This window comes from Pogona vitticeps, chromosome 14 (assembly GCF_051106095.1).
Source record: "Pogona vitticeps strain Pit_001003342236 chromosome 14, PviZW2.1, whole genome shotgun sequence".
Lineage (NCBI taxonomy): Eukaryota > Metazoa > Chordata > Lepidosauria > Squamata > Agamidae > Pogona > Pogona vitticeps.
In genome coordinates this window covers 8,319,883-8,344,927 of record NC_135796.1, presented here as the reverse complement: position 1 = coordinate 8,344,927, position 25,045 = coordinate 8,319,883, and the positions used below count along the sequence as shown (strand labels likewise).

At 41.7% G+C, this 25,045-nt stretch overlaps 1 protein-coding gene across 2 annotated transcripts in view; it reads left to right on the top strand.

Annotated features, from left to right (window-relative positions):
- Positions 1 to 25,045, top strand: part of KSR2 (kinase suppressor of ras 2) — a 349,645-nt gene that overhangs the window by 192,281 nt on the left and 132,319 nt on the right. For both annotated transcript variants that reach the window (XM_078381644.1, XM_020812104.3), the window contains exon 10: positions 20,684 to 20,852. In XM_078381644.1, the coding sequence (XP_078237770.1) occupies positions 20,684 to 20,852 (169 nt within the window). The remainder of the gene's footprint in view (positions 1 to 20,683; positions 20,853 to 25,045) is intronic.

Sequence of the window (25,045 nt, the reverse complement as noted above, 5' to 3'; positions counted from 1 at the left end):
AGGAACAATATTAATAATTTTTACAGGGCTTAGAATGTTTAAGTATTTCATAATAGAAATTCATATAATTTTTCTGGACACCTCACCAATATTTTTGAAGGTGTATTTATGAAATAGGAGGTGACCTTGCCTCTTTTTCACATTTTGATTGACATATTTCAGTAATATGGGACTATAATAATTGTTCTACCTTTGTGTGTTGCCGGTCACCATATTTAACACTTTATTTTCAGTAACAAAATGAAATCAAAATACCATATATACTTGAGTATAAGCTGACCCGAATATAAGCCGAGAAACTCAATTTTGCCACAAAAACTGGGAAAACTTATTGACTCGAGTATAAGCCGAGGGTGGAAAATGCCAGCTACTGGTAAGAGACATAGCTGACAGGAAAGAAGGGGGGTGAATGGGCTTCCCTGGGCTTGTAAACAAATATGTCCTCACTGTGACCACTGTTCAGAGTGGTCTTTGAAATACGTACTGACACGCTGCTGGGAAAAAGTTTTCATCTACAGCTCCTTCATTTGGACATAGACTGCTATTATCCTTTCAGCACGGTGCCTGCCTGCGGAGTCTGAAAAATGCAGTGTACTTAACCCGGGTCATCGGACCACCCAAAGAGGCTGCAGGCACCCATAGATGAGCAGGGGAGTTCGTAGAACACCCGCACTGCAGGGGAGAAAATGTAATTTTGACATTGACTAAAGTATAAGCCTAGGGGGTGCTTTTTCAGCAAAAAAAAAATTGTGCTAAAAACTAGGCTTATATTCGAGTATATATGGTAAATTACAAATAAATTAGCAAGCATGTATGTAACCTACCACTCAAAATCTGGTCTCAGTGATTTAGGCTAATGTTCTGTCCAAGTTCTACAAGAAGAACCCAGGCCACTTTACATTTCCCTTTACCTCATCTACTCTGCTTTGCTTTGCAAGGACAGAAAAATCTGTCCGAATCCATTAGAATGCAGATTTCTCTTCTACGCTCATTACTGAGATGGAATGTTTACTTTATTTTGGGAGTTTTTTGCATTCATTGTTTGCTTTTATGTCCCAATACAGGTTCAAGAGCTTTCCTTTCCTTTCTTTTTTCCTTTTTCCTTCCATACATATTCTTTCCTTTCCCCTTCTCATCCTTCCTTCAATCCTTCCTTTCTTTTCATGTTAAAAAAACCCCCTGCTTTAACTATTTCTGGGTACCTGGGGCTTGCTTTGTAAACAATGCAAGGATCAGTCAGTTAGCACCATGCACAGCCAGGCTTGCAGAACAGTAGAAATGGTTTGATGATTATCAGAAGCATTGATGAATCAGTCACCTGCAAACATAGGAAATCAGAGACATATATCTCTTGAATTAAGTCTGGGAGTAAAGCTTGTACATGCATCTTCTTGAATTTCTAATAATACTCTCGCTTTTTGCTACACAGTAGATGTACAGAACTCCACAAAGGAGAATAGCTTCAAATTCCCCAGATACCACCCCTTTTCTCATTAACTGGTACTTAAAGCCTCAGTAACTCACTCTGAGACATTTGTAGAAGGAAAAATAAAAATGTCTTTTTTACGTACAGTTGCTTGAAATTACAGACTTGTGTATACTGCTTTCTTTACTGCACAATATTAGCAACCAGCTGAACAGATCAACAGCAACAAACAACTGCCACCAACTGAGGAAAAAGGATAGCACAGTCAGCAAAGAGAATTTCAAAAGCTGTCATTGGTCTAATTTCTTTCATCCCTCATCAATGTTGAAATCCCAGTCCCAAAACAATAGGGAGACATTTTACTATCACCATCTCCAGGTTGGATCCCTGCTTATGTTAATCAGTAGAATTGCTAGGGAATGAAAGAGATGGAGAGAAAGCAAACGTCTTTCTTGCCTGCCATGGAGACAGGATTTATTCAACAATCTGAAAGGGTGGAGGAAAGGAAATTGGCCAGTGATTTCCCCCTCTCTGCTTCAAAATAGCATATCCCAGTTTGCTTGCTGGTCTGTTCAGCCATCTGCTGGGCCAGTATTTTACAGATGGCTCTGTGGGTTTCCAGGCATGCCTGCCAATTCAAATCTCAAAGGACCTGGTATATATTTCAGCAAATCTAGTAGATGCTGAATAGAAACCTGCTGTGGCCAGGGGGGGCGGGGGGGGATGGACTGGATTGGATGCAGCAAGCTGGTTTAGCAGAAGCTTTGGGGAGCAAGCAGAGGTGGGGGAGAGACTAGACGAGCAAAGAATATCAGAGGGACACAAGGCTTAGAAAGATGTAGACAACATTATGAGCTATATCCTATTGTTAGGTCCCACTGGGGCAGAACCGCTAAATGCATGGGACCAAGTCAATCTCTGTTAAGTCTTGTTGACTGGTGGGGTCTGCTCCACTTGGAACTAAAAACTTGAAGTACAGTACTTGGTATGGTTATGCCATTGCCATTACCATTGCTACTTAGTGTCAGCCTCCCTCCATCATAGGCCAGATCACTTCATTCACATTGTGTGACATTGCCATACTAGTTCTTATATGTTGGCTTTTGGCTGGGCAGAAGTGTGTTAATACCCTGACAAGAGATGGGTCATAAAACAGGAATAGCAAATAACTCATTACGAAAAGTTAATTCTTCATTTTTTAAGAAGACTATCCCTGTCAGATTCAGATTCAGCATTTGGGGGAAAAAGAAGAAGTGGTTAAGGTTGAACAATGGCACATGGATTAGATGCACAGATGACTAACTAGCCCAACATGAGCTCAGAAGATATACAGTAGAAACAGGGGAGGGGGGGAGCTAGCTGATCCTAGGCTTGTTGGATTGTCAAGACGTTGCATTTTTGCTTTTCTCATTTGTCCATTCCTATGTTTATCCTTGCTTCTTTTTATTTCAAATTCTTTAGTCCCTTGTTGGACAGTATTTTGCCAGGTCAAATAAGGGACTTTTGGAATATTAGGGGCTTTTTGGAACCAGAATTTGGAATATTGTTTTTCTAAAGTAAGCCTTTCTGTTGTCAACAGTTTGGTTGGAGTGTCATCCCTATAGTTGGTACGAACCTCTGCAGAGAAATCTCTATTCAGCCCAGCTGTAGTAGATCAAATTTAACCAATGTAGCATCTCCAGATTGTCTATAAATTTCATCATGCAAAGTCAGTATGGCCAATGATGGCAGACTGGCAGAGATTGGTAGATATGATGGGTATTGTAGTCTTAACACATCTTGAGGAAGGTAAAGTTTGGAAAGACTAGATTGGGCAACACAGATTGCTATGGTGTCATCTGATGTAAAATACCTCCTAAATTGTCCAGGCAGATTTTCTTTTCCATCCCATTGGCTAATCCCTGCTCTCAAGAGTTTGGGTGTTGTGGAATTACAGCTCGCTGTACTAAAGCTGGAACAACGGAACAGAAGACATAGACTTTTGTCAGCCATCAAAGTTGCCATGAAACCAGTTGCTAGATTCTTCAGTGTCTCAAAACAGAGTTCTAATAAAAGCATCCTATAGGTCTTATTTGCATATATTTGCATCCCACCTGTGTGGCATTTATGCAAACCACTCTGTCCTCATCTCTCCCATGGATAGTTCTCTTTCCTCCTGTACTCTTCTTTCTTTGTCTTCCACAATTTGTTGAAAGATACAGGAATTGATGAATATATTTAAATATTTCAAGCAAGTCCTGTTTTGCAATCTCTCTGGACATAATCCACTGTCAAGGTCATTTATTTTTCAGAGCTGATAATAGGACAAAGGTCAGTGTTTGAAGCACAAATTTTAGTATCTTATGGAAATTGAAATCTAGGTTCACATCATTAACATTTTTAATTAGAAAGCAAGATGTTTTTAATTTTTAAAAATTCCATTGCCTGTAGGCATAGTTATTTTCCTGAGGCACAGCAGATGCATGCACAAGAGTGGGATTGTTGAAAAGAGACTGTTTGAACGAAGGCATGTTAGTTCCCTTTATATTTCACTCTCTCTCTCTCTCTCTCTCTCTCTCTCTCTCTCTCTCTCTCTCTCTATGTGTGTGTGTGTTAAGGAAAAAACAGGGGGGAAAACCAATTTATCTGTAAGTGATTTGACCTGTATATTAGAAATGATACATACATAGTGTGCATAATTTTTCCAGTAATTAGGCCATGTAAAAGCTCCATTTTGGGAGAACAGCTCCAAGAATCTCATGACAGCAGAGCCAGTGACTGTGCTGGCCTGAGGATTATGGAAGATATCTTCTGAAAGGTAACAGTTACAGCCATCCCTTGATGGAGCATCTTAGAACAGAAGGCAGCAGTGCAGTCATTAAAATGTGCATGTCTGGCATGTGTCTAGCTTTGCAAATGCACATACCAACACTTCTGTGAGCAGTTTGTTTAAAACACAGGTAGGGAACTTGTAGCCACAACACTCCATAGGGTGATTGATCTAATTTCTAATTTCCTCTGCTAGCTGTTGGTTTAGGCCTGAATGGGCAACAGGTGGCACTCCAACAGCTGTTTTTGGGCAGCAACATCCACACACACACGCACACACACACACTGGCTATTTTGGCTGAAGCTGACAGTCCAATGACCTTTGGAGGCCAGATTGCCCACACATGGTTTAGACCTCCAGCAAGAAAAACCTGCACCCCCCATAGCAACTGCAAGGAATGAGGGAGACAAGGATGTATCAGAAAGAGTGCCAAAACAGCATAGGAGTGGTAGTAAAAGATGGAGAGTGAAGAATATTACACCAACCACTTTTTGCTTGGGCCACTCCCACTTCTGACAGTTGAGATCCTTCACCTAGGAATGTGGCTGATGTCATTTAGGAAAAGATACCACACGCCAGGATACAACATCTGGAGTTGATATTGCTGCCCCCCCTGCCAAGGTGGACCATCCCAGCAGGGAGATCACTGCTGGTTGCAAGTGCCTCCCTCCATCCTCCTTGCCAAGGGGGAGGCACTTGTTCACCAACTCCCTTTGAGTGGGTGAGCAGGAACTGGAGAAAGAGGAAGCTGAATCCACAGTCGATCCTGTCCTCTCCTGTGAGTGCTGTGGAAGGAGTCCTGAAAGAGAAGTCAAACAAATGGGCAGTATTAGCACAGGTTAGGAGAGAGGCCTACAAACAGCAGAGAGTCCATAACATCTGTTAGAGCAGTGGTCTGTTAGAACATCTGTTAGAGCACCTTGGTCCTCCAGATGTTATTGGACTTCACCTCCCAGAAATCCTGGCCAGCAGAGGTGGTGGTGAAGGCTTCTGGGAGTTGTAGTCCAAGAACATCTGGAGACCCAAGGTTGGGGACCACTGTGTTAGAGCACAAGATTTACAAGCAGAAAATCCCATGCTGAATCCACAGCATTTCTCGGCAAGACTGGGAAAGACTTGGCTTAGAATTCTTGTGAGCTGCTACCAATCAGTGTTAATAGTACTGAGTTTAGATGGACTAATGGTATATTTTGCTAGAAGGCAGGTTCCCGTTTGCGGAGGGATTCTAGCTTAGTGACAGAACATGTGCTTCACACGAAGCAGATCCCAAGGAGGGCTGGGAAGGACCTGTCTGAACCCAGGCAACACTGGACTAGGCAAACTAATGGTCTGATTCATAGAAGGTACCTTCTTGTGTTCCTTTCATGTGAATCTTGCCCAAGTATTACAGGAAAAAAAAAATCTGAAACTGTTTCTGGTCTCTGTGTAAGAAAGTGGTGTATTTGAACTAAGGCAATAGAAGGGTATCTGAGCTATAAGCAGTCTGATGTTTTCAGAGAGCTGGGCCAGCATTTGCTTCCCATCCCAGTTATTTTCACCCCTGCCAGCATTTCAGGGAATCATCTGATACCAGCACACTTACCAGTGACTCAATGATCCTATATCCTTTATCTTGGGCTTACTATAACATGCCTTAAACAGCAAGACAGTTTTTCAGATGTTCTGTTTCTCCTCCATTCTGTTTTTCCCCTTGCCATCTAACCTAATGAACTGTTCTTGAGAACTCAAATGTTTGCACATTGCATAATGTTTACACATCCTATTGTTGTTATGTGCCATCAAGTTGCTTCAAGTGCATGACAAATCCTACGAATTAGCAGTCTCCACAAGGTTCTGTCATTAATAGCCCAGCTGAGACCTTGCAAATTTAAGGCCGTAGCTTCCTTTGCTCAATACATCTATTTCGTAATTGGTCTTTTCCTTTTCCTTCTGCCTTCCACTTTTCCTAGCATTATTGTATATTCCATTTGGTTCGTGGTCCTTATGTACATATTAATCACCAATGGAATTTGGATCTTGGTTTGTTCTTACAGACCAACACAGCAACCTCTGATTTCGTATCTACTCTTTATAACATATTTTACCTGTTTCGTATGGCAGAACTGAGCATTTCATAGGAAGCAACTGTTATGGAGTTGCTTTAAGAATGTGCGGTGTTGCGCAAAACTCCCGTCTGTCAGCTTTACCCTAAGTGCCCTCCATTGCCTCTGTTGCGTTTAATGGCCCATGAGGAATGATTAATTCAGAATAACTTGAGCTGACTTAGTGTTTCTCTCTAGAGAAAAGGAAGGTGCTTCTTTCTACCATGTTGTAAACCCCAGATGTTCAAGATTGCATTGTTCTATATGGGAGAGAGAGCTTTTTCAACAGCATATGTTGGAGTTCTGTATTTTACTGTTAACTCTGCTGGTGAGAATTTTCCTCTTCATGTCATCTCAGGACTCACTTACCAACAAATCCAAGCATACTTCCTCTTGACCTGCATCTGACAAAGCTGCTCCTCCACCGTCCATATAGGTCCATATGACCATCTGCCATGACTCTCCTTCAGGAGAGGACGGATCTAACCTCCCACCATCAGGCCAACCACCGTCCCCCATTTTCAGTCAGTTGCCTGAATGGAGGCTGAGGTCACAGTGATACCCCAATCAGCTTATTCAAGCCCCAGATCTTTGGGTTGCTCTGTCTCCACTCCAGATTTGGATTCAGCCTCTACTTCACCTGATCCACCACCACCTTGCAAACAACCTTGGAAGACCCCTAGAGACTAGAGACTTGCCGGTCTGATGCCGAGCATACACAAGCCCCCCCAACACGGGGGTGAATGACATTGCACAATACTCGAGCTCCAAAACGCTACTATAAGTTGAATCACTCTATATGAGCCTCTAACTTTTTACAAGCCTCAACCCAAGCGATATCAACAGCAATCTTACCGACACTGGAAACCCGATCCCATGTTCTACACTGAGTCTAAACACCATTGGTATGCCTATTACTACCCCTCTGACTCTTCGGGATCACCGTGTCCTCCTCTGTACCATACAAGTTCTGAGACCCTTTATGAAATATCTTCTGATGACAACTTACCTTCTCACCCTCCAGTACCAAAGTCGACTAAGCACTATCTCAAATGATCTCATCCTACCGAATTCAGTACTACGATACCGAAATGATCTTGCATCTCGGTACTAACCCAGACTTATGCTACCAAAGCAACTATACTCTCTCAAGTATGATTTTCGTAGTTACAAATCACTACTACTTATAGAGTAGTGACACCACCCATCCCGCATGAGCCCACACACTCTCATCAACCTAAGAGATCCACACCACATCTGTCCACACAACTTCAACCTGCAAAATCCTACAGTATCGGCAAGAATAAACACCATATTCCTTTAGCTCCACTACAAGGTGACATGCCCGACACTTCAGCATTTCCATATCAGCATTACTCCACATCTACAGAACATCAATTTCCACAACCATGTCACCCACCTTCTGATACCAAATCATTGGACTCCTCACCACCATGCGAGTTCCCGCCTAACCTCCCTACACCAGACTCTGATGTCATGGATGCCAACCCACCATCACCACCAGAAGACTTTTTGTCTTATTTGCAACTTGCCTCTTCTAACTTCCCTTTTCTATGATTCTGTGATGATTGGTTGCTGGTCTCCCCCTCTCTTTCCAAGGTCCTACATGACATAGGTCTGTCCTTCTTGGTGGTTCTGGGACTCAGAGTCAACATGGACAAATCTATACTACAACCCACTCAAATAGTGACTTACATAGGAGCCGTCCTAGATTTGCGACAGGATTGTGTCTTCGTTTCACAAGAATGAGCAAAAAAGCTTCACATGCTTCTGCACCATTTCCAACCTCATGCTACTGTCACAGCCCATCAAACCCAGTGCCTCCTAGGACTGATGGCCTCCACAACCTCTGTCAGATAACATGCTTGACTAAAAATGAGGTCACTTCAGGCTTGGTACCTGACTTTTTTCAACCCTCTGTTCGATCAACCCAGCAAGCTTCTCAGAGTCACATCAGACCTTGCCACTCAAGGCTTTATGTGTTTTTGATCTCCTCCCCCACCTCCTCACACAGAATCATGGGAGGATCTTCCATCCTGATCTCCACAAACTCACCTAACAGCATGGAGAATCCACCCTCCATACCCCACATTCTTGCTTATGCTTGGAAGCTGTCCACCACCCATCTTTATACTTACAAATGGACCACTTTCTATAAGTTCACACTGGAAAGTAACCTACCTAATAAATCAACAACCCTTGATGCACTCTTAGCGTTCTTGCTTCATCTTTTCCATTGTCTCTTTTCCTTGCCCACTCTCAAGGTTTACCTACAGCTGCCATAATTTCACACCAACCACAAGAGTCTGATGCTGCCATGCTATTCTGTCATCCCACTCCCAAGAAATTCCTCACAGGTCTCTCCAATGTTCGACCATCACACCCACCGTTACCTCTGCTATGGTCCTTACACACTGTCCTGCAACGCCTCACTCTACCTCCCTTTGAGACACTGGTGACGACTTCTGAGACACTGCTTTTCCACAAAACCATCTTCCTTGTTGCCATTATCTCAGCCCACCGAGCTCGCCACACTCCATGTTGATCCACCCTTTCTCCAGTTTCATTCTCAGAAGGCCCCTCAGGATGGGCAGACCTCTATCCGGATGTCTCCTTCTTACCTAAAGTTGTCTGCAAATTTCATGTCAAAAATCCTTTATTTAACCTACCTTCTTTCCCTTGCCGTCTAATGACCTAGAAAGTTCTCTAGAACCTCTTCCTTTCATAAATCTAAAAGACTCCTTGTCTCTTCCCATCGGCCCAATAGTGGATCCCGTATTTCATCTCAAACTTTTTCCCACTGGATCGTCACGACAATACGGCTTGCTTACAACCTCTCTCACAAGCCTTTACTGTCCTCTCTCATAGCTCGTTCCACCAGAGTTGCTGCTGCTTCCACAGCCTTCTTGAAAGGTATTGGCATTCCAGATGCTTGCAAAGCTGCAACATGATCTACTTCAGGGGTTGTTAATCCCCAGTCCATGGCCTGGTGCCGGTCCATGGGCTTGCCGGAACTGGGCCGGGGATATGGATCTCGCCCCCCCTGCATGCTTGCACTGTCGTGGTATGGTTAAACCGGCATTTGTTCCCTGAGATTCTCGAAAGACTTACTAAAAGAACAGCTGCAAGACATCACAGCTGTAGCTGATAAGAGACATTGTATATAAGGCAAAAACGCCAGTACTTGGTGTGGGTTAATGTTGGTGAAGAGTTACGTGAGTAGGAGTGTTCGTTTGCTGTTAACTGCTGTATATCTACTGTTATTTTCTACTACTACTGCTTATCATCTCAAGTAAAATACCTCTAAAGAAGGACTGACTTCGTTCATTGTGCTTCTTTCTGCTGGACATCTGCTAAATTCTTCAAACAAAACACAACAGGTTATGGGATCCAGCCTGCGCTTCTGAGAGCAGCAAAGCTTGAGAGCAGTGAGTAGCATTGAAGATAAAACAGCGACAGAGAATGTCGGACACAGATGAAGGACCAGGAATGTCTGGAGGAGCGGCAGCTATAACTCAACAGATAACTCCCTATCCTATATGTCGTTTAACTGAGACAAATTATGCAGCATGGTCTCATAAGATGCAACTGCTACTGAAAAGGGAGTCATTATGGTCCGTAGTAGAAGCAACACCCACCCCCTTGACTGGAGAAAATCTACAAAAGGATGAGAGGGCACAAGCTCATATTGGCTTGAGCGTGGACGATGAATTGCTTGTGCACATACGAGGCTTGAACACAGCTAAACAATGTTGGGATGCACTTAAAGAAATCTACACACGCCAGTCTGTGGCCTCGAAAATAAGCCTGTCCAGACGCTTATACAATACAAAATTGGAACCTGGAGGTGATTTACGAGCTCATCTTCGTCTCATGAAGAAAACGTTCAAAGATTTAGAGGACGTAGGAGTGAACATTCCAGAGCTACAGAAAGTACTAATTGTGCTAGGCTCATTAGATAGTAGCTGGGACGTATTTGCTCTGACCTTGGAGGCGATTCCGGAGAGCACATTAACTCTTCCATATATCACCAGCCGACTGCTGGAAGAGGAGGAGAAACGGCGAGAGCACACACAGGAAAGGAGGAGGGAAAGAACCCATCCATCTACAACAAAGACAACAGAGAAGGAAGAGGCACCACACGTGTATGCAGCACGAAGATGCTACTGTTGTGGTTCAACATCTCACATTCAGCGCTACTGCAAGTCAAAAGAGTCAAGACGATGTGGGAAGACTGCAGGACGAGGCAAAGTAGCTGTGGTGAGAACACAAGATCCAGAGGAAGGACAATGGCTGATCGATAGTGGCGCCAGCTGTCACATTTGCTGTGACCCAACAAGGTACAAGAACTTGAAACCCTCCGAAAGGACTCAAGTAAGCTTAGCCAATGGAGCATCTGCAAAAGTTGAAGGGACTGGTAAAGTATATGTACCTGGGTTGCATGATGTAATATCTAACGTTTTATGTGTACCCTCACTCAAACAAAGCTTGTTAAGCGTATCATGCTTATTGCTAGAGGGATTCACAGTACAATTTAAAGGAAAAACATGCATTATTACAAAAGGGGACAAGTGTATAAAGGTGCCAATGAGAGATAATCTCTTTATCCTAGAAGCCACTCCTAAGGCTGAGGTGGCAAGAGCATTGTGCACAAACAAAGAAACCCATAAAGCATGTGCACATCTATGGCATAATCGCCTAGCTCACATAAATTACAAATATATACAAAAAACAGCTGAATTGGTTCGTGGTATAAACGTGCTTGAATGTAATAAATATGTGGATTGTCACACCTGTAAGCAAGTAAAATCACGAAAAGCCCCTGTAAACAAGAAGAGTGACAGACAATCACAAAAACCTTTTGAATTGGTTCATGCAGATATAGTAGGACCATTCAAAGCCACAGTGGGAGGAGCAAAATATTTTCTACTAATAGTTGATGATTACTCTCGATTTACATTCTGTTACCTACTGAAAGAAAAGAGGGAAGCATTTCAAAAATTTAGAGATTGGGTTCATATGATAGAGCGCAGATTCAACCACAAGGTGGCGCAATTACAAACAGATAGAGGGGGAGAATTCATGAGCAATGCCATGAAATCCTGGCTTGAAAAGACAGGAATCCAACATAGGACTACTAACCCGTACTCACCAGCTGAAAATTCAGTTGCAGAAAGAAAGGCAGGAGTACTACAGATCATGAAAGATGCTTTACTAAATCAATCAAAGCTAAGTCAAGTATTCTGGGGGGAAGCACTGCAATGTGCTACACATTTGATTAATAGGGTATATAGTAGATCTGTAGATAACATTCCATATAACTTGCTGTATGGGAAGGCACCAGATCTATCCTATATCAGAAGTTTTGGTGCTTATGCTTTTGTACATCTGCCAAAATCCCAAAGAAAGAAGGGAGCCTCTAAAACTCAAAAACTCATATGTGTTGGATATTCACCTTTCACAAAAGGGTATAGATTTCTAACTAAAGATAAGCGAAATATAGTGATTTCCAGATCAGCTAATTTCTGTGAACAGGAACTATTACCCCAAAGAGAGGAGAATTATTTTCCTACATCAGACATACCCCTCATATTGCAGGAAAGAGAAAATGAGTTGACAAAGCAACATACACCAGCAAAAACAGATAGTGAGGATGAGGAGCATAAACCTTTAACTCCTTCCATAACTCCAAAAGCTATAAAACAAGAAACAACACCGCCTATAGAGCGCAGCCCTATAGTACAGAGAAGAGAACTTCCACCAAGAACAACAAGGGGAGTACCACCCCAAAGGTTCGTTGTAGGAGAAGCTGTAGCATATAATGTACAACTTGAACCCCAAAAATATGAGGACATTCTCGAATTACCAACAAGTGAAAGGAAAAAGTGGTTTGAAGCAATGCATCAAGAGATGCAAGCCATGAAAACACTCGGTGTCTTCACCACTTGTAATTTACCACCAGGAAAGCAAGCTATAGGTTGCAAGTGGGTATATAGAATCAAATCCCAGGAGGGAGCAGATCCCATATATAGGGCACGTTTAGTAGCAAAAGGATTCTCACAAAAGAAAGATATAGATTATGGGGAAATATTTTCACCTACGGTAGCAGCTCAGACCATTAGATATGTCTTAGCACTAGCAGCTCAAAGACAGTGGCATGTGCATCACTATGATGTACAGACAGCTTACCTGAATGCCACACTTGAGGAAACATTGTATATGGAACAAGCACCAGGTTTCGAGCTACCAGAAATAGGCATAGAGCAAAAGGTATACCAATTAAATTGCTCTATATACGGCCTAAAACAATCTGCTAGAAGATGGGCTCTACATCTAAAGGAAAAATTGGAAAGCTTGGGCTTTAAAGCCACAAAAGCTGATGCATGTTTATTCATAAAAGGTACAGGTACTAAACAAATAATAGTGATATGTTATGTTGATGACCTACTGATAATGAGTGCTGATATGAAGCAAATAGAACACACAGCAATAAACCTAAAGAAAGAATTTACTCTAAAAGCACTAGGACCAGTAAAGCAATACCTAGGAGTAGAAATAGAAATAATACCAAAGGGTTTTGCACTGCATCAAAATCAGAAAATTAAACAACTCCTAGAAACATGGAGGATGTCAGATTGTAAACCGGCTAGAACTCCTATGACTGTAGGAAGCCAAATTGCAGAAGAAAATACTGAACAATATCCTCATGTAGAACAATACAAATCATTGTTAGGAAGTTTGCAACACATAGCCTTATGGACAAGGCCTGACATATGTAATGCAATTAACATTCTAAGTAGATATTCAAATAATCCAAGCCACAAAAACTGGACAGATCTAAAGAGAGTGTTAAGATATCTAAAAGGCACAACAGATCTGAAACTTAACATTACACCAGTGGGTGAACTAACAATTAAATGTTATGTGGATAGTGACTGGGCAAATGATGCAGAAGATAGAAAGTCCACATCAGGTAATGCCATAATATTTGGAAACACTTTGGTAGATTGGTCAGTAAAGAAACAAGCATACCTAGCATTATCAACCTGCGAATCAGAATTTGCATCAATTTCACAACTATGTACAAGTCTGGTATGGATTAAACAATTGATGAAAGATTTGGGAATAGACCAAAATGATCCAATTACTGTATACGAAGATAATATGGCATGTATAAAATTAGCTAACTCTGAAAAGGTTAAAACAAGAAGCAAACATGTGGACATCAGATATCACAATGTGAGGCAAGCGGTACAAGAAGGGATAATTACCCTAAATTATTGCCCAACAGAAGAAAATCTGGCAGATATACTGACGAAGCCTCTGTCAGAACCAAAATTCATTAAAGGTGTACAAATGATGGGAATGAAATGAATATGTAATATATATATGCCTAACAAATATGTAAAATGTACACTGTATAAATGAAATGTATATGTACAGTATACAATAACCAAATGAAGGTCTGTATACATGTAAAATTAAACTGTAAAACAATATATATATAAATAAGAACCAGAAACTCAGAGACAAATGGGAGGAGTGTCGTGGTATGGTTAAACCGGCATTTGTTCCCTGAGATTCTCGAAAGACTTACTAAAAGAACAGCTGCAAGACATCACAGCTGTAGCTGATAAGAGACATTGTATATAAGGCAAAAACGCCAGTACTTGGTGTGGGTTAATGTTGGTGAAGAGTTACGTGAGTAGGAGTGTTCGTTTGCTGTTAACTGCTGTATATCTACTGTTATTTTCTACTACTACTGCTTATCATCTCAAGTAAAATACCTCTAAAGAAGGACTGACTTCGTTCATTGTGCTTCTTTCTGCTGGACATCTGCTAAATTCTTCAAACAAAACACAACATGCACAGGGGGTGTATCACACCCACAGGGGGTGTGTCTTACGTGGGGGCGTATCATGCTTGCGCGGGGCAAGCGCAACACACCTGCCACACTTTCATGGGGCTGCCCCCGCCCCCTTGTGCATGGAGTTCACTCCCCCCAGACAGTCCACGGCCCCAAAAAGGTTGGGGACCGCTGATCTACTCCATTTACATTTGCTATTCACTACTGCCGTGATGTCAGGGCCAGAGCAGATGCAGCCTTTGGCAGAGCCATTTTGTCATCGGTACCTCCGTGATGTCCCTCCTCCAGTAAGTAGGCTTGCTAATCACCCTACAGTATGCATTCACGTAGACCACCAAGAAGAAAGAGAGGTTATTTACCTGTAACTCTGGTTCTTCAAATGGTTGTCATGAATTTGATTATGAAAATAGAATAGAGTTGTATTTCATAGGATTTAGTTCAGAGCTGCAACGAAAAAGCTAGAAATCTGCTTATGCCCAGGTGCTAATTAGAGAGAAAAAGTACAAGGTCAATTCTTCTCCAGCTAAAGAAAAAAAAAGAGTTAAGAAGAGCAAGCTGACCTTATCTTATCTCAACTCCTCGATGGACAAGGACATAACTTCTTAATTTAAGGAAGATGGGCGAAGAAGGAGGAGAAGAGGACGGAGAAGATATGGAAGGGAGTGAGACGACACCGAGCGAAATGCAGCCGACAGAACTTTAATCAAAAGGATTGCGTAAGAAAGCTTATTTGAGATCTAGTTAGTCATTTTATTGTTTTCACTTTATAGAGGAAATGTCTGGTGGCTAAGGCTGGGGGTTATTTTATGAATGACGTTAAACTAAGCTTGTTGAAATGGTATCTTTTGTAATAAAATATAAAAAGACAAATTGTCTGTAAGCTGTCTCCTTGTATAGACCAAGCTACTATAGTAAACTGGATATTTTAAAACTAAGATTGTTTTGATCTGGCCACATTACCATATTACCAAATGAGGGTCCTAAAGTAATAAAAAAGGAAGAGCAGACCTTCCAGATTGTTTATTTAAAATCGAGACAGACTTGGGTGAAGGAGTGTGAAGTCGCCTAGGGCAAAATTACAGGACCCGGTTTTGCTAGCATTAGGCACTAATCATTCTGAATCCCTCTCTGTTTCGTGTAAAGGCAGTTCTTAGGAACGCTTTTACCACATGGTGGCAGCGGTGGGATATTATTCACGTGCCGTGTTTACCACATGGTGGCATATTGGGATCTGAGCCTTACGTGCCGTGTTTACAGTATAGTGGCAGATGGGATTTGGTTTGCGCTTTGCTTAAGGGCTGAATTAGCGCTGGTAGTTGTTTTATGAAGGCAGATGTGGGAGCAAGCAGATACACACTGCTAAATAAAAGAAAAGTGAAACTTCTCTGGCGTGAGCTTCAGAGCAAAGCAGGGAAGGTTGTAAATTATTGTGACTGGAGAAGACTCCTATGCAGAAAGCTCAGGCTAAAGTGATGCAAGGAGAGATTCTGCCAGTGGCTTAAGAGTTCTAAGGAACAAGCATTGTGCTGTTTAAAAAGTGCCAGCTCGTTTCACACAGGTGAAGAGTGGCAAAATTGTTTTGAGTGTAGCAGGAGTCTATAAGGAGCAGCCAGGATAATAAAAGGAATTTAAAAGTAATTAAATAAAATTTAAAAAGGGAAAATTTCCTACCCCAAGCCAGAGCCAAAAGGATTTCCTGAAGGGAAAGTAGGATCAGTCAAAGCTGACAGTTTAATTGTTTTATTGTTCCTCCCGTGCTTCGGCCAAGGCTGCAGGGAGGGAGAGAAAGAAAAAAAAGGAAAAATGGCTTTTAGCAGTCGGTTTTCACTGCCTGAAGTATCAGTGGATAAGGAGATTTTGTCAGCAATGGAGCATAGTTCCTTACTGCAGAGTGGAGCAAGATCAACAACTATTAGTAGATCACTACAGATACCCAAAGAATTTCATATGAGGAGTGCTGTCACAAGATTTACTGAAGAGGATGCCCAAAGGTTAATGGAAGAAAATCCAGAAGTAGTTAAACCAAAAGTAATGCCAAGAAGGACACAGCAGTACACTGGGGTGGAACAAGTTCCTATTCAACAGGACCTGCTAACAGAGAAAATTCTTGCTAATGACCAGAGGTCGTCAGGAGCAGCAATGGCAGAGGCCAGCAGCAGTCCAGCAGATAAAAGAGATGCGAGTTTCAGGTTGCAAGAGCAGTTTACCTTGATGATGGCAGACTTCATGGAGAGCCAGAGGCAATGGTTTGAAGCCCACTCCACGAGTCAGAGAAAAGCAAGGGAATACCATGAGATGAAACTGCATCTTTTGCAGAGGAAAACTGCTGAGAGAGAGTGGACCAGAGGCTCTTTAGGGAGCATGGACAGTGGAAACCTGTCTGATTACCAGGAAACTGAAGAAATAATTTCCTTCAAGAAGATTGAACCTACTCCCAGAGATAGGCCTATTCCAGAAGTGCCTAGGAGGCAGAGCCTATATGAAGCTAAGAAGACAGTGGTTCCTGAACCAAGACAGTCTTTTGCTGGAGAGCGAAGAAGCATGGGCCCTAGCCAGACTAGGTCACCCTTGACTTGCTTTCAATGCGGAGGAGCCCATTTAAAGAAGGATTGTCCAAGACTGACCGTATCAGCTAACCAAGATGAGAAGCCAGTTGGCAAAACACCGGTACCTGCACCAAGGAAATTCCAGCAGGCACCCATACCCACTCCACGGAAATTCAAGCCAACAACCCTTAAAGTGAATTATCTCAGTGCAACATCTCTAGAAATACCAGAAGAGTTACCAGCAGAACCACATGAAGTTAATCAACTAAGGAATGTGCCACCCCAGCGACAAGGAGGAGTCAAGCCAAATTTTTCTGAAAGCAGTGAAATGCAAGCAACAGAGCCGAGGATTGTGCCAAGGATAATGGGCTTACAAGTAGCTCAAGTCTCTACAACGGTAAACCAGCAGACATCCTCAGGGGAGAAATTTTCAGTTATAGAGCCCAGTAGCATCCTACCGGAAGAACAGTTATCTTGGTCACTGAAAAGTTTTTCGGAACCGGTAACCCTACATTTTTCCACGGGAGATTTGTCCATAAATGCCTCTAGGGATACCGCTGCAGATATCTCATCAATTAACAAACAGTTTGTGGATCCGGCGCTAATTTTGAATAACCTGAGATGTCCAGCGAAAACATATGGATCAGGAGAAGTAATCGAGCGATTCGTACCACTCGTGTATGTGCACTTAAGCTACAAGAATTGGAAAGGTGCGAAATATCTATTAGTGCATGAAGGTAAACCTGATTTTTTATTGGGAAACGATCTAGCATTTCTTAACCACCAAAACACTTTAAAATCAGCTTCCATACAAGCAGTGACACGTGCGCGAAGCAAAGCAATAGAGCAAGTCCCAACTGAAGATAACTCTGAGGAGAAACCAGATGGACATGTAACGCAACATCAACCCCTTGCAGATGAAACGGTTAGTACAACTGAGATAAAAACTGAACCAGAGGATTTACTAGTACCAATGGGATCAGAGGAATTCAAACGAAAACAGATGGAAGACCCTACATTGGATTCTTTGAGGTCTCAAGCCGACAGTTACGCGGTACAACCGGTACAACAAAAAGTAACCTTTTTGTGGGGACAAAATGGACTATTGTACCGAGAATATTTTTCCAAATCAAATGATCAGGCGGAACCAGTACAACAACTAGTGATTCCACAGAGGTACAGAGAAAGAATTCTGCAACTTGCCCATGATAGTCCAAGTAGCGGACATCTGGGAATCCAAAAAACGTTAAGCCGGATTTCACAACATTTTTATTGGCCCGGAATTTATAAAACCGTCAAGGACTACGTTAGTACCTGTGATTACTGTCAAAGAACAGGGAAACGGACTGATTGTACAAAACAAAAATACTATCCTGACAAGAAGGCCCGTCACCGAGAGTTTGAAGTGGGTGATATGGTACTTGTACTAAACCCGCTCAGACCTTCAAAATTGGAAGTAGTCTGGGAAGGTCCAGGGGAAATCATACAAAAAGTGGGAAATGTGAATTATCTGGTGAAAATGTTAAATTCATCCAAGAAACCAGTTATGTATCATGTAAATAGTTTAAAAATGTATAGAGACAGATTGGCAATGGTGTATCAGTGTCATGTGCCGTGTTTTAAACCAGATAATGAACCTACTGACATGGTAACTAAATGGGGTAAAAGTCAAAAGATTGTTCCTGATAATTCTGATTATAACAATGTGGGGAGAAAAATTGAACATAACGTAACAGATCGTTGAAAAATTGTATGCTGATGTAATATGGTTACCTTGAATCACTGTTTAAAATGAATTAACTTCTTTTTCTGTATTTTTCATAGAGATGTATTTAGCCATAAGAAAAGATATATTACTGTTATGAATTTAATACTTGGTTAAGATAATTGTAAGTTCACATGTAGTCTTGTTAACCTATCATAATCAAATGTTAAGTTAGTAACAAAATAAGAACTTTAATAGTTCTATATTTTGTATCTTTAAGGGGGGGCGTGTCATGAATTTGATTATGAAAATAGAATAGAGTTGTATTTCATAGGATTTAGTTCAGAGCTGCAACGAAAAAGCTAGAAATCTGCTTATGCCCAGGTGCTAATTAGAGAGAAAAAGTACAAGGTCAATTCTTCTCCAGCTAAAGAAAAAAAAAGAGTTAAGAAGAGCAAGCTGACCTTATCTTATCTCAACTCCTCGATGGACAAGGACATAACTTCTTAATTTAAGGAAGATGGGCGAAGAAGGAGGAGAAGAGGACGGAGAAGATATGGAAGGGAGTGAGACGACACCGAGCGAAATGCAGCCGACAGAACTTTAATCAAAAGGATTGCGTAAGAAAGCTTATTTGAGATCTAGTTAGTCATTTTATTGTTTTCACTTTATAGAGGAAATGTCTGGTGGCTAAGGCTGGGGGTTATTTTATGAATGACGTTAAACTAAGCTTGTTGAAATGGTATCTTTTGTAATAAAATATAAAAAGACAAATTGTCTGTAAGCTGTCTCCTTGTATAGACCAAGCTACTATAGTAAACTGGATATTTTAAAACTAAGATTGTTTTGATCTGGCCACATTACCATATTACCAAATGAGGGTCCTAAAGTAATAAAAAAGGAAGAGCAGACCTTCCAGATTGTTTATTTAAAATCGAGACAGACTTGGGTGAAGGAGTGTGAAGTCGCCTAGGGCAAAATTACAGGACCCGGTTTTGCTAGCATTAGGCACTAATCATTCTGAATCCCTCTCTGTTTCGTGTAAAGGCAGTTCTTAGGAACGCTTTTACCACAATGGTCATCTGTGAATTCACACTTCCCACCTGTCCTCGCCTCTGGCCATCATGTCTGTTTCCTTTTTGTACAGCAGTGGACTGTTCTTAGGGGCAGGGGCAATCGCCAGGACAGGTGGACCATGTGTGCTAGGGGGTCGGTCCAGGTGAATTAAAGCTCTAGAATATTCTGGAAACCTCTGTGCAAGTGCAGAATAAACCCTACAGTGTGAATTCACAGATGACCACTCAAAGAACCAGAGTTACAGTTAAAGAACCAGGTGAGTAACCTCTCTTTTAAATCAGATTTTCTCTGTCAGAAGAGTTCCAACCTTTCCTGTCTCTTTCCTTGCCTCATGTCTCCCTAGCATGTTTGCTTGTCCTGCTCCTTCTCCTCCCTTTCCTTGCCCCTCTGCTATGTCTCTCTTTAGCACACAAAACTGCCTACCTACTCTTTCCCTTATTGGAATTATTTCAACCTTGTATGCTGCCTTTAGGAGATTTGGCTGGGAAGGAACTTTCTCAGCTGGGGTGACTGTCAAGCAGTAACCAATTGTTTTTCCTTGCCTTTGATTTCAAAGGGAGACACACCTCTCTCCTGTGATGTCTTTTTTCGTATCTCTTTTACTCTCTTAGGCCTGTTGCTATAAGCAGTCATTTTTTAACACTATGCTGTTTTGGTTTAACTGTGAGTAAATTAAACCTTTTATTCTTTCTCCTATGAATATCTCAGAGTGATTCATTGATACTGTAGATGGAAAAGGGGGGTCTACTCTGGGAAGACTTGAAACTAATTCTGCTCGGTAATTCCGTGCACATCTCCTGCGCAACCAGAGGTTCTTTTAGCCAGAATTTAAAACTGCAACCTCCCCCTCTATGGTTGCCAGTATCACATGACTAGGAAGCATCAGAAGCACTAGATAGGTACTCCTTACTGATCTCATCTACTGCTTCACGATGTTCCCATTTAGCTGCCTAGTGTTGGCTCCTCTCTCTCTCTCTTTTCACATACACTCAGGGTCTGCCATTCCTTTCTCTCTGTTTTTCTAACACCTCTTTCTTCCATGTCTCTTTTATGCCTTTGCTGTCTCACATTTGTCTGCGGGGAGAGCCAGAAGAGGAGATAGAAAGATTGTATGTTGTGTGTTCACCTAGTTACTGTTCTTTCTCTTTTAGGATCACATTCCAGTGCCCTATCAACCAGACTCCAGCAGCAATCCTTCCTCGACGACATCATCCACACCTTCCTCCCCTGCTCCTCCCCTGCCGCCCATTGCCACGCCGCCTTCCCCCTTGCATCCCTCTCCACAGTGCACACGACAACAGAAGCAGTTCAACCTACCAGGTACTTTGCTACTTTGATCTCACCCAGGAGCAGTGACTTCATATCTGTGTGGTGGTTATGTGTCCAAGAGATGTTCAGGTTTATCCAGCAAGAGCTAGGCCAAGAGGGCTTCAAACTGAGCCAAGGCTTAATCCTCCAGGGTATCACGAGCTCTCAAGATAAATCCATGCAGCCCTTGACAATTTAAAAAGCCCTCTAAAAGCAATTAGATCTTGCTTCTGGAAAAAGCGACCTGTAGCTCTCTTGGAAGCCTAATGGGTGGAGAGTGTGTGTGAGAGAAAGAAGGATACAAATTAAAAGAAATTGGAAATTTGAAAAAGAAAGGATAACAAAGAGAAGTTATCTGCCATCATGTTGCCTCTGACTCATGGCAACTCTATAAATGAGCACTCTCCAAAATGTTCTGTCCTCGGCCATTCTGCTCATCAGTTTTTTCACTGTTAACAATAAAGTTGTGTAGTTCTTCTGTAGTCATGATTTTTGTCTTTTTAACATTGAGCTGCAGTCTTTCACTTTCTCTAACAGTCATTGTAAATCATTGCGGTCTTTTGCCACTAAGATGATGTCATCTGCATGGGGTTACTTCCACCAATTTTCACTTCTCCATCAGAATCTAATCTGGCTTTCCATATGATGTGGTCTGCGTGCTGATTGAACAGATAAGGAGATAAAATGCACCTTTGTTTGACACCTTTGCATATAGGAAACCATTCAATCTCTCCATATTCTGTCCGACAATAGCTTCTTGCCCACACGACAAGTTAGACATTAGAACAATTAAGTGCTGAGGCATACCCATTTCTTTCAAAATAACCCATTGTTATTTTCTGTAATATAATCTATACAGTCGAAGGCTTTGCTGTAGTTATAAAGGATAGACTGATATTCTTCTGGAGTTCTTTGGTGCTCTCCAGTAGTCAGCAGATATGTGATCTTGAGTGCCTCTTCTTTTTCTAAATCCAGCTTGAACATCAGACATTTCTTGTTTTATATAAAGTAAAAGCTTTTGATTCAGCACCTTGTTTTACATAAGGTAAAAGCTTTTGATTCAGCACCTTGAGCATCACTTTGCTTGCATGAAAAAGCAATGGTCCTGTAGTTATTACACTCCTTGGCATCTCCTTTCTTAGGGATTGGAATTATGTTGAGCATTTCCAGTCTGTGGGTCACTGTTTTGTTTTCCATATTTGTTGACATATTCTTGTTAGGTTTTTTACAGAATCATTCTCTGTGGCTTGAAACAGATCTATCGATATTGCATCTACCCTTGGTGATTTATTACTTTCAAATGTTTTAGAGCAGATTTCATTTCACTTTTTAGAACTGCAGGCTCTTCTTAATAGACTCTCTTTTCAAAGGAGTAAGTCATCCATTTGTCCCTTCCATGTAGGTCTTCAATATATTTGTCATGTTATCATAGATCAGGGGTCCTCAAACTACGGCCCGTGGGCCACATCCAACCAGCCTTGCTGTTCTATCCAGCCTGTTGGCTCCTTCTTCACCCACTGGAGCCAGGCAATCACTTTGGTGCCTTTCCCCCTCTCTTTGTGCCCCCACTGGGCATAGAGCGATGGGGAAAGCCTGATGCAAGGAGCATTATTTTTTTAAAAAACCACTGACCTCTCCTCAGAGAAAACTTGTGACCTATTTACAATGTGGCTTCAACAGCCAGCACCCAACTTCTGGCAGCAATCCATGTGCTGGAAAAGCCATTGAGGGGTCTGCTTTCTAAGCTGCTAGTTCTCAAGGAGTCAGGCTGTTTTGTTATTTTGAGACATTCTGTTGAGGAATCACTAAACCCCAGATTTCTTGCCTCTACCACTATAAAGGGACATCAAGCACTTCTTTTTTCCTGCAGTTTGTGTGTAAAAATGTCTGTGTTTCTCTGCACTGATACCTTCTCTACTTATGAAGCAGAGTGTGTGTGCACACAATGATGCAAGAGTACTGGTTGACAGACCAAAAAGATGCAGAGGACCTATCCGGTGCTTGTGATTTGTACAAGTCCACACGACAAGCAGCTGTCTTAGTTTAGCTATGAAGTTGCTGAAATTGGCTTATTCTTGCCAAAGTGAAAATTCTTATCAGTTCTAACAGAAACTATATCATTGTTTAGAATTCAAGGATAGTATGTTTACAGTATCTTATCCTTGTGAATTATGACAAGCAAATATTTATATCTTTAAACCCAGCTGCTCATGAGAATCTTGTGCAAAAAGTCTGTATGCCAGCACTGGTGACTAGAGAGACTCCTGATGCATTTGGGTGTGCTCCTGTATCAAATCATCTCCTGATTCAGGCCATTAGTCCATCTAGTTTAGTACCATAGAAGCAGCCCTCCGTGGTCTCTGACAGGGGACTTTCCCAGCCCTACCTGGGGTGCCAGAAATCATTCTGCACGCAAAGCACATGCTCTGCCATGAAGCTGTGGTATTTCTGGCACCTGTATGAGCCAGTGAGCTATTACTGTGCAGCCAGATTTGCTTGGTGCTTTTGCATACTACTTAAGAAATATTCCTTCTACCACAGAAGGCTATGCAAAAACTGCTATATTTCTGCAGCATTGGCTGCCACTGCGCAGATGCCATTTCAGATCATCTTTCCATGTTGCTTGTTGTTATGAAAGTGAGCCTTCAGTGGAATGCTTGTTCTCATTTACAAATAAATAATTGGACATATATGTCCTGTATTTGCAAATGAAGCCAGTGCTTCCCTTCTGATGACCAATCAGAAAACAAGGCAAGCTAATTTGCATATTGCAGGATTTGTGAAAAGCTCCTGCTGTGACATCAAAATGTTTTTAGTATTTAAGGAATTCCTTCTTCTAATGCCTGGCTAGCTGTTGCTTATAATTTAGGCCTATAGTAGGTCTGTATCTGTGTGGTTGCTGCCCTAGGTATATAAACTTTTTTTCTCCTACTGATTGGAAAAATTGTCATTCTCTTTATATGGCTCTTAGAATCATAGAAAAATGAAGTTGGAGTCCAGCCTCCATCTCAGTGCAGGAATATAATCAAAACATATCTGCCAGGTGATTATCTAAGTTTTTCTTGAATGCCTCCAGTGTTGGAGCATTCACCAACCCCCAAAGTAACTAGTTACACTGTCATATTGCTCTAACAGTTTGTAAGTTTTTCCTGATATTCAATCAAAATTTGGCTTTCTATAACTTGAGCCCATTGTTACGTGTCCTTCACTCTGGGATGATCGAGAACAGATCCTGCCCCTAATCTCTATGACAGCCTTTCAAATATTTGAAAAGTGCTATCATATCACCCCTCAGTCTAAACATTCAAGGCTAAACATGCCCAGTTCTTTCATCCTTTCTTCATAAGGCTTGGTTTCTAGCCCCCTTATCATCCTTGTTGCCCTCCTCTGAACTTGTTCAAATTTTTTAGTATCCTTCTTGAAGTGTCGTGTCCAGAACTGGCACAAGACTCAAGGTGAGGCCTAACCAGTGCTGAATAGAGGGTGACTAGCACCTTGCGGGATTTGGAAACTATACTTCTATTAATGCAGCCTAAAGTAGCATTTGCCATTTTTGTAGTCACATCACACTGTTGGCTCATATTAACCTTGTGATCAACAACAATTCCAATATCCTTCTCGCTCGCTGTTTTGCTGAGCCAGTTATCCCCCATTTTGTAACTGTGAAATAAGTATCTTCTTCCAAGGTGCAGAACTTTGCACTTATCCCTGTTGAATTTCATTCTGTTGCTTTTGGCCCAGTGCTCCATCCTATCTGAAGGATTATTTATTTAGTACACGGTTTCTGCTTTTCTGCTTTCAAAAAACAAAGAAGTACCAGAGCTCAAAAATGCTGAATGGAAATGGCACCTTGCCTTTCTGCCAGATGTAACAGAGTTACTCAACAGGTTCCGTGTGCAACCTAAAGGAAAGAGGAAGTTCATCTGTGATACGTATATGAAAGCATTTGAAGTAAAATTAGACATCCTCATTAAAGAAGTGAAGGAGGAAAACGTCTGCCATCTCCTGACAACTCAAAAACTGTTGGTGGAACTCCCCCCCCCCCCAAAAAAAAGTGTGGATGCACTGGAAATGTTGCAAAAGCAGTTTCAAATTAGATTAAAGAGCTTCATCTCTATGAATAGGACATACAGCTTATCTGGAACTCATTTTCTGTTGACAGTGAAATTGTTGATCTGATTTGCCAATTGGAACTGGCGGAACCA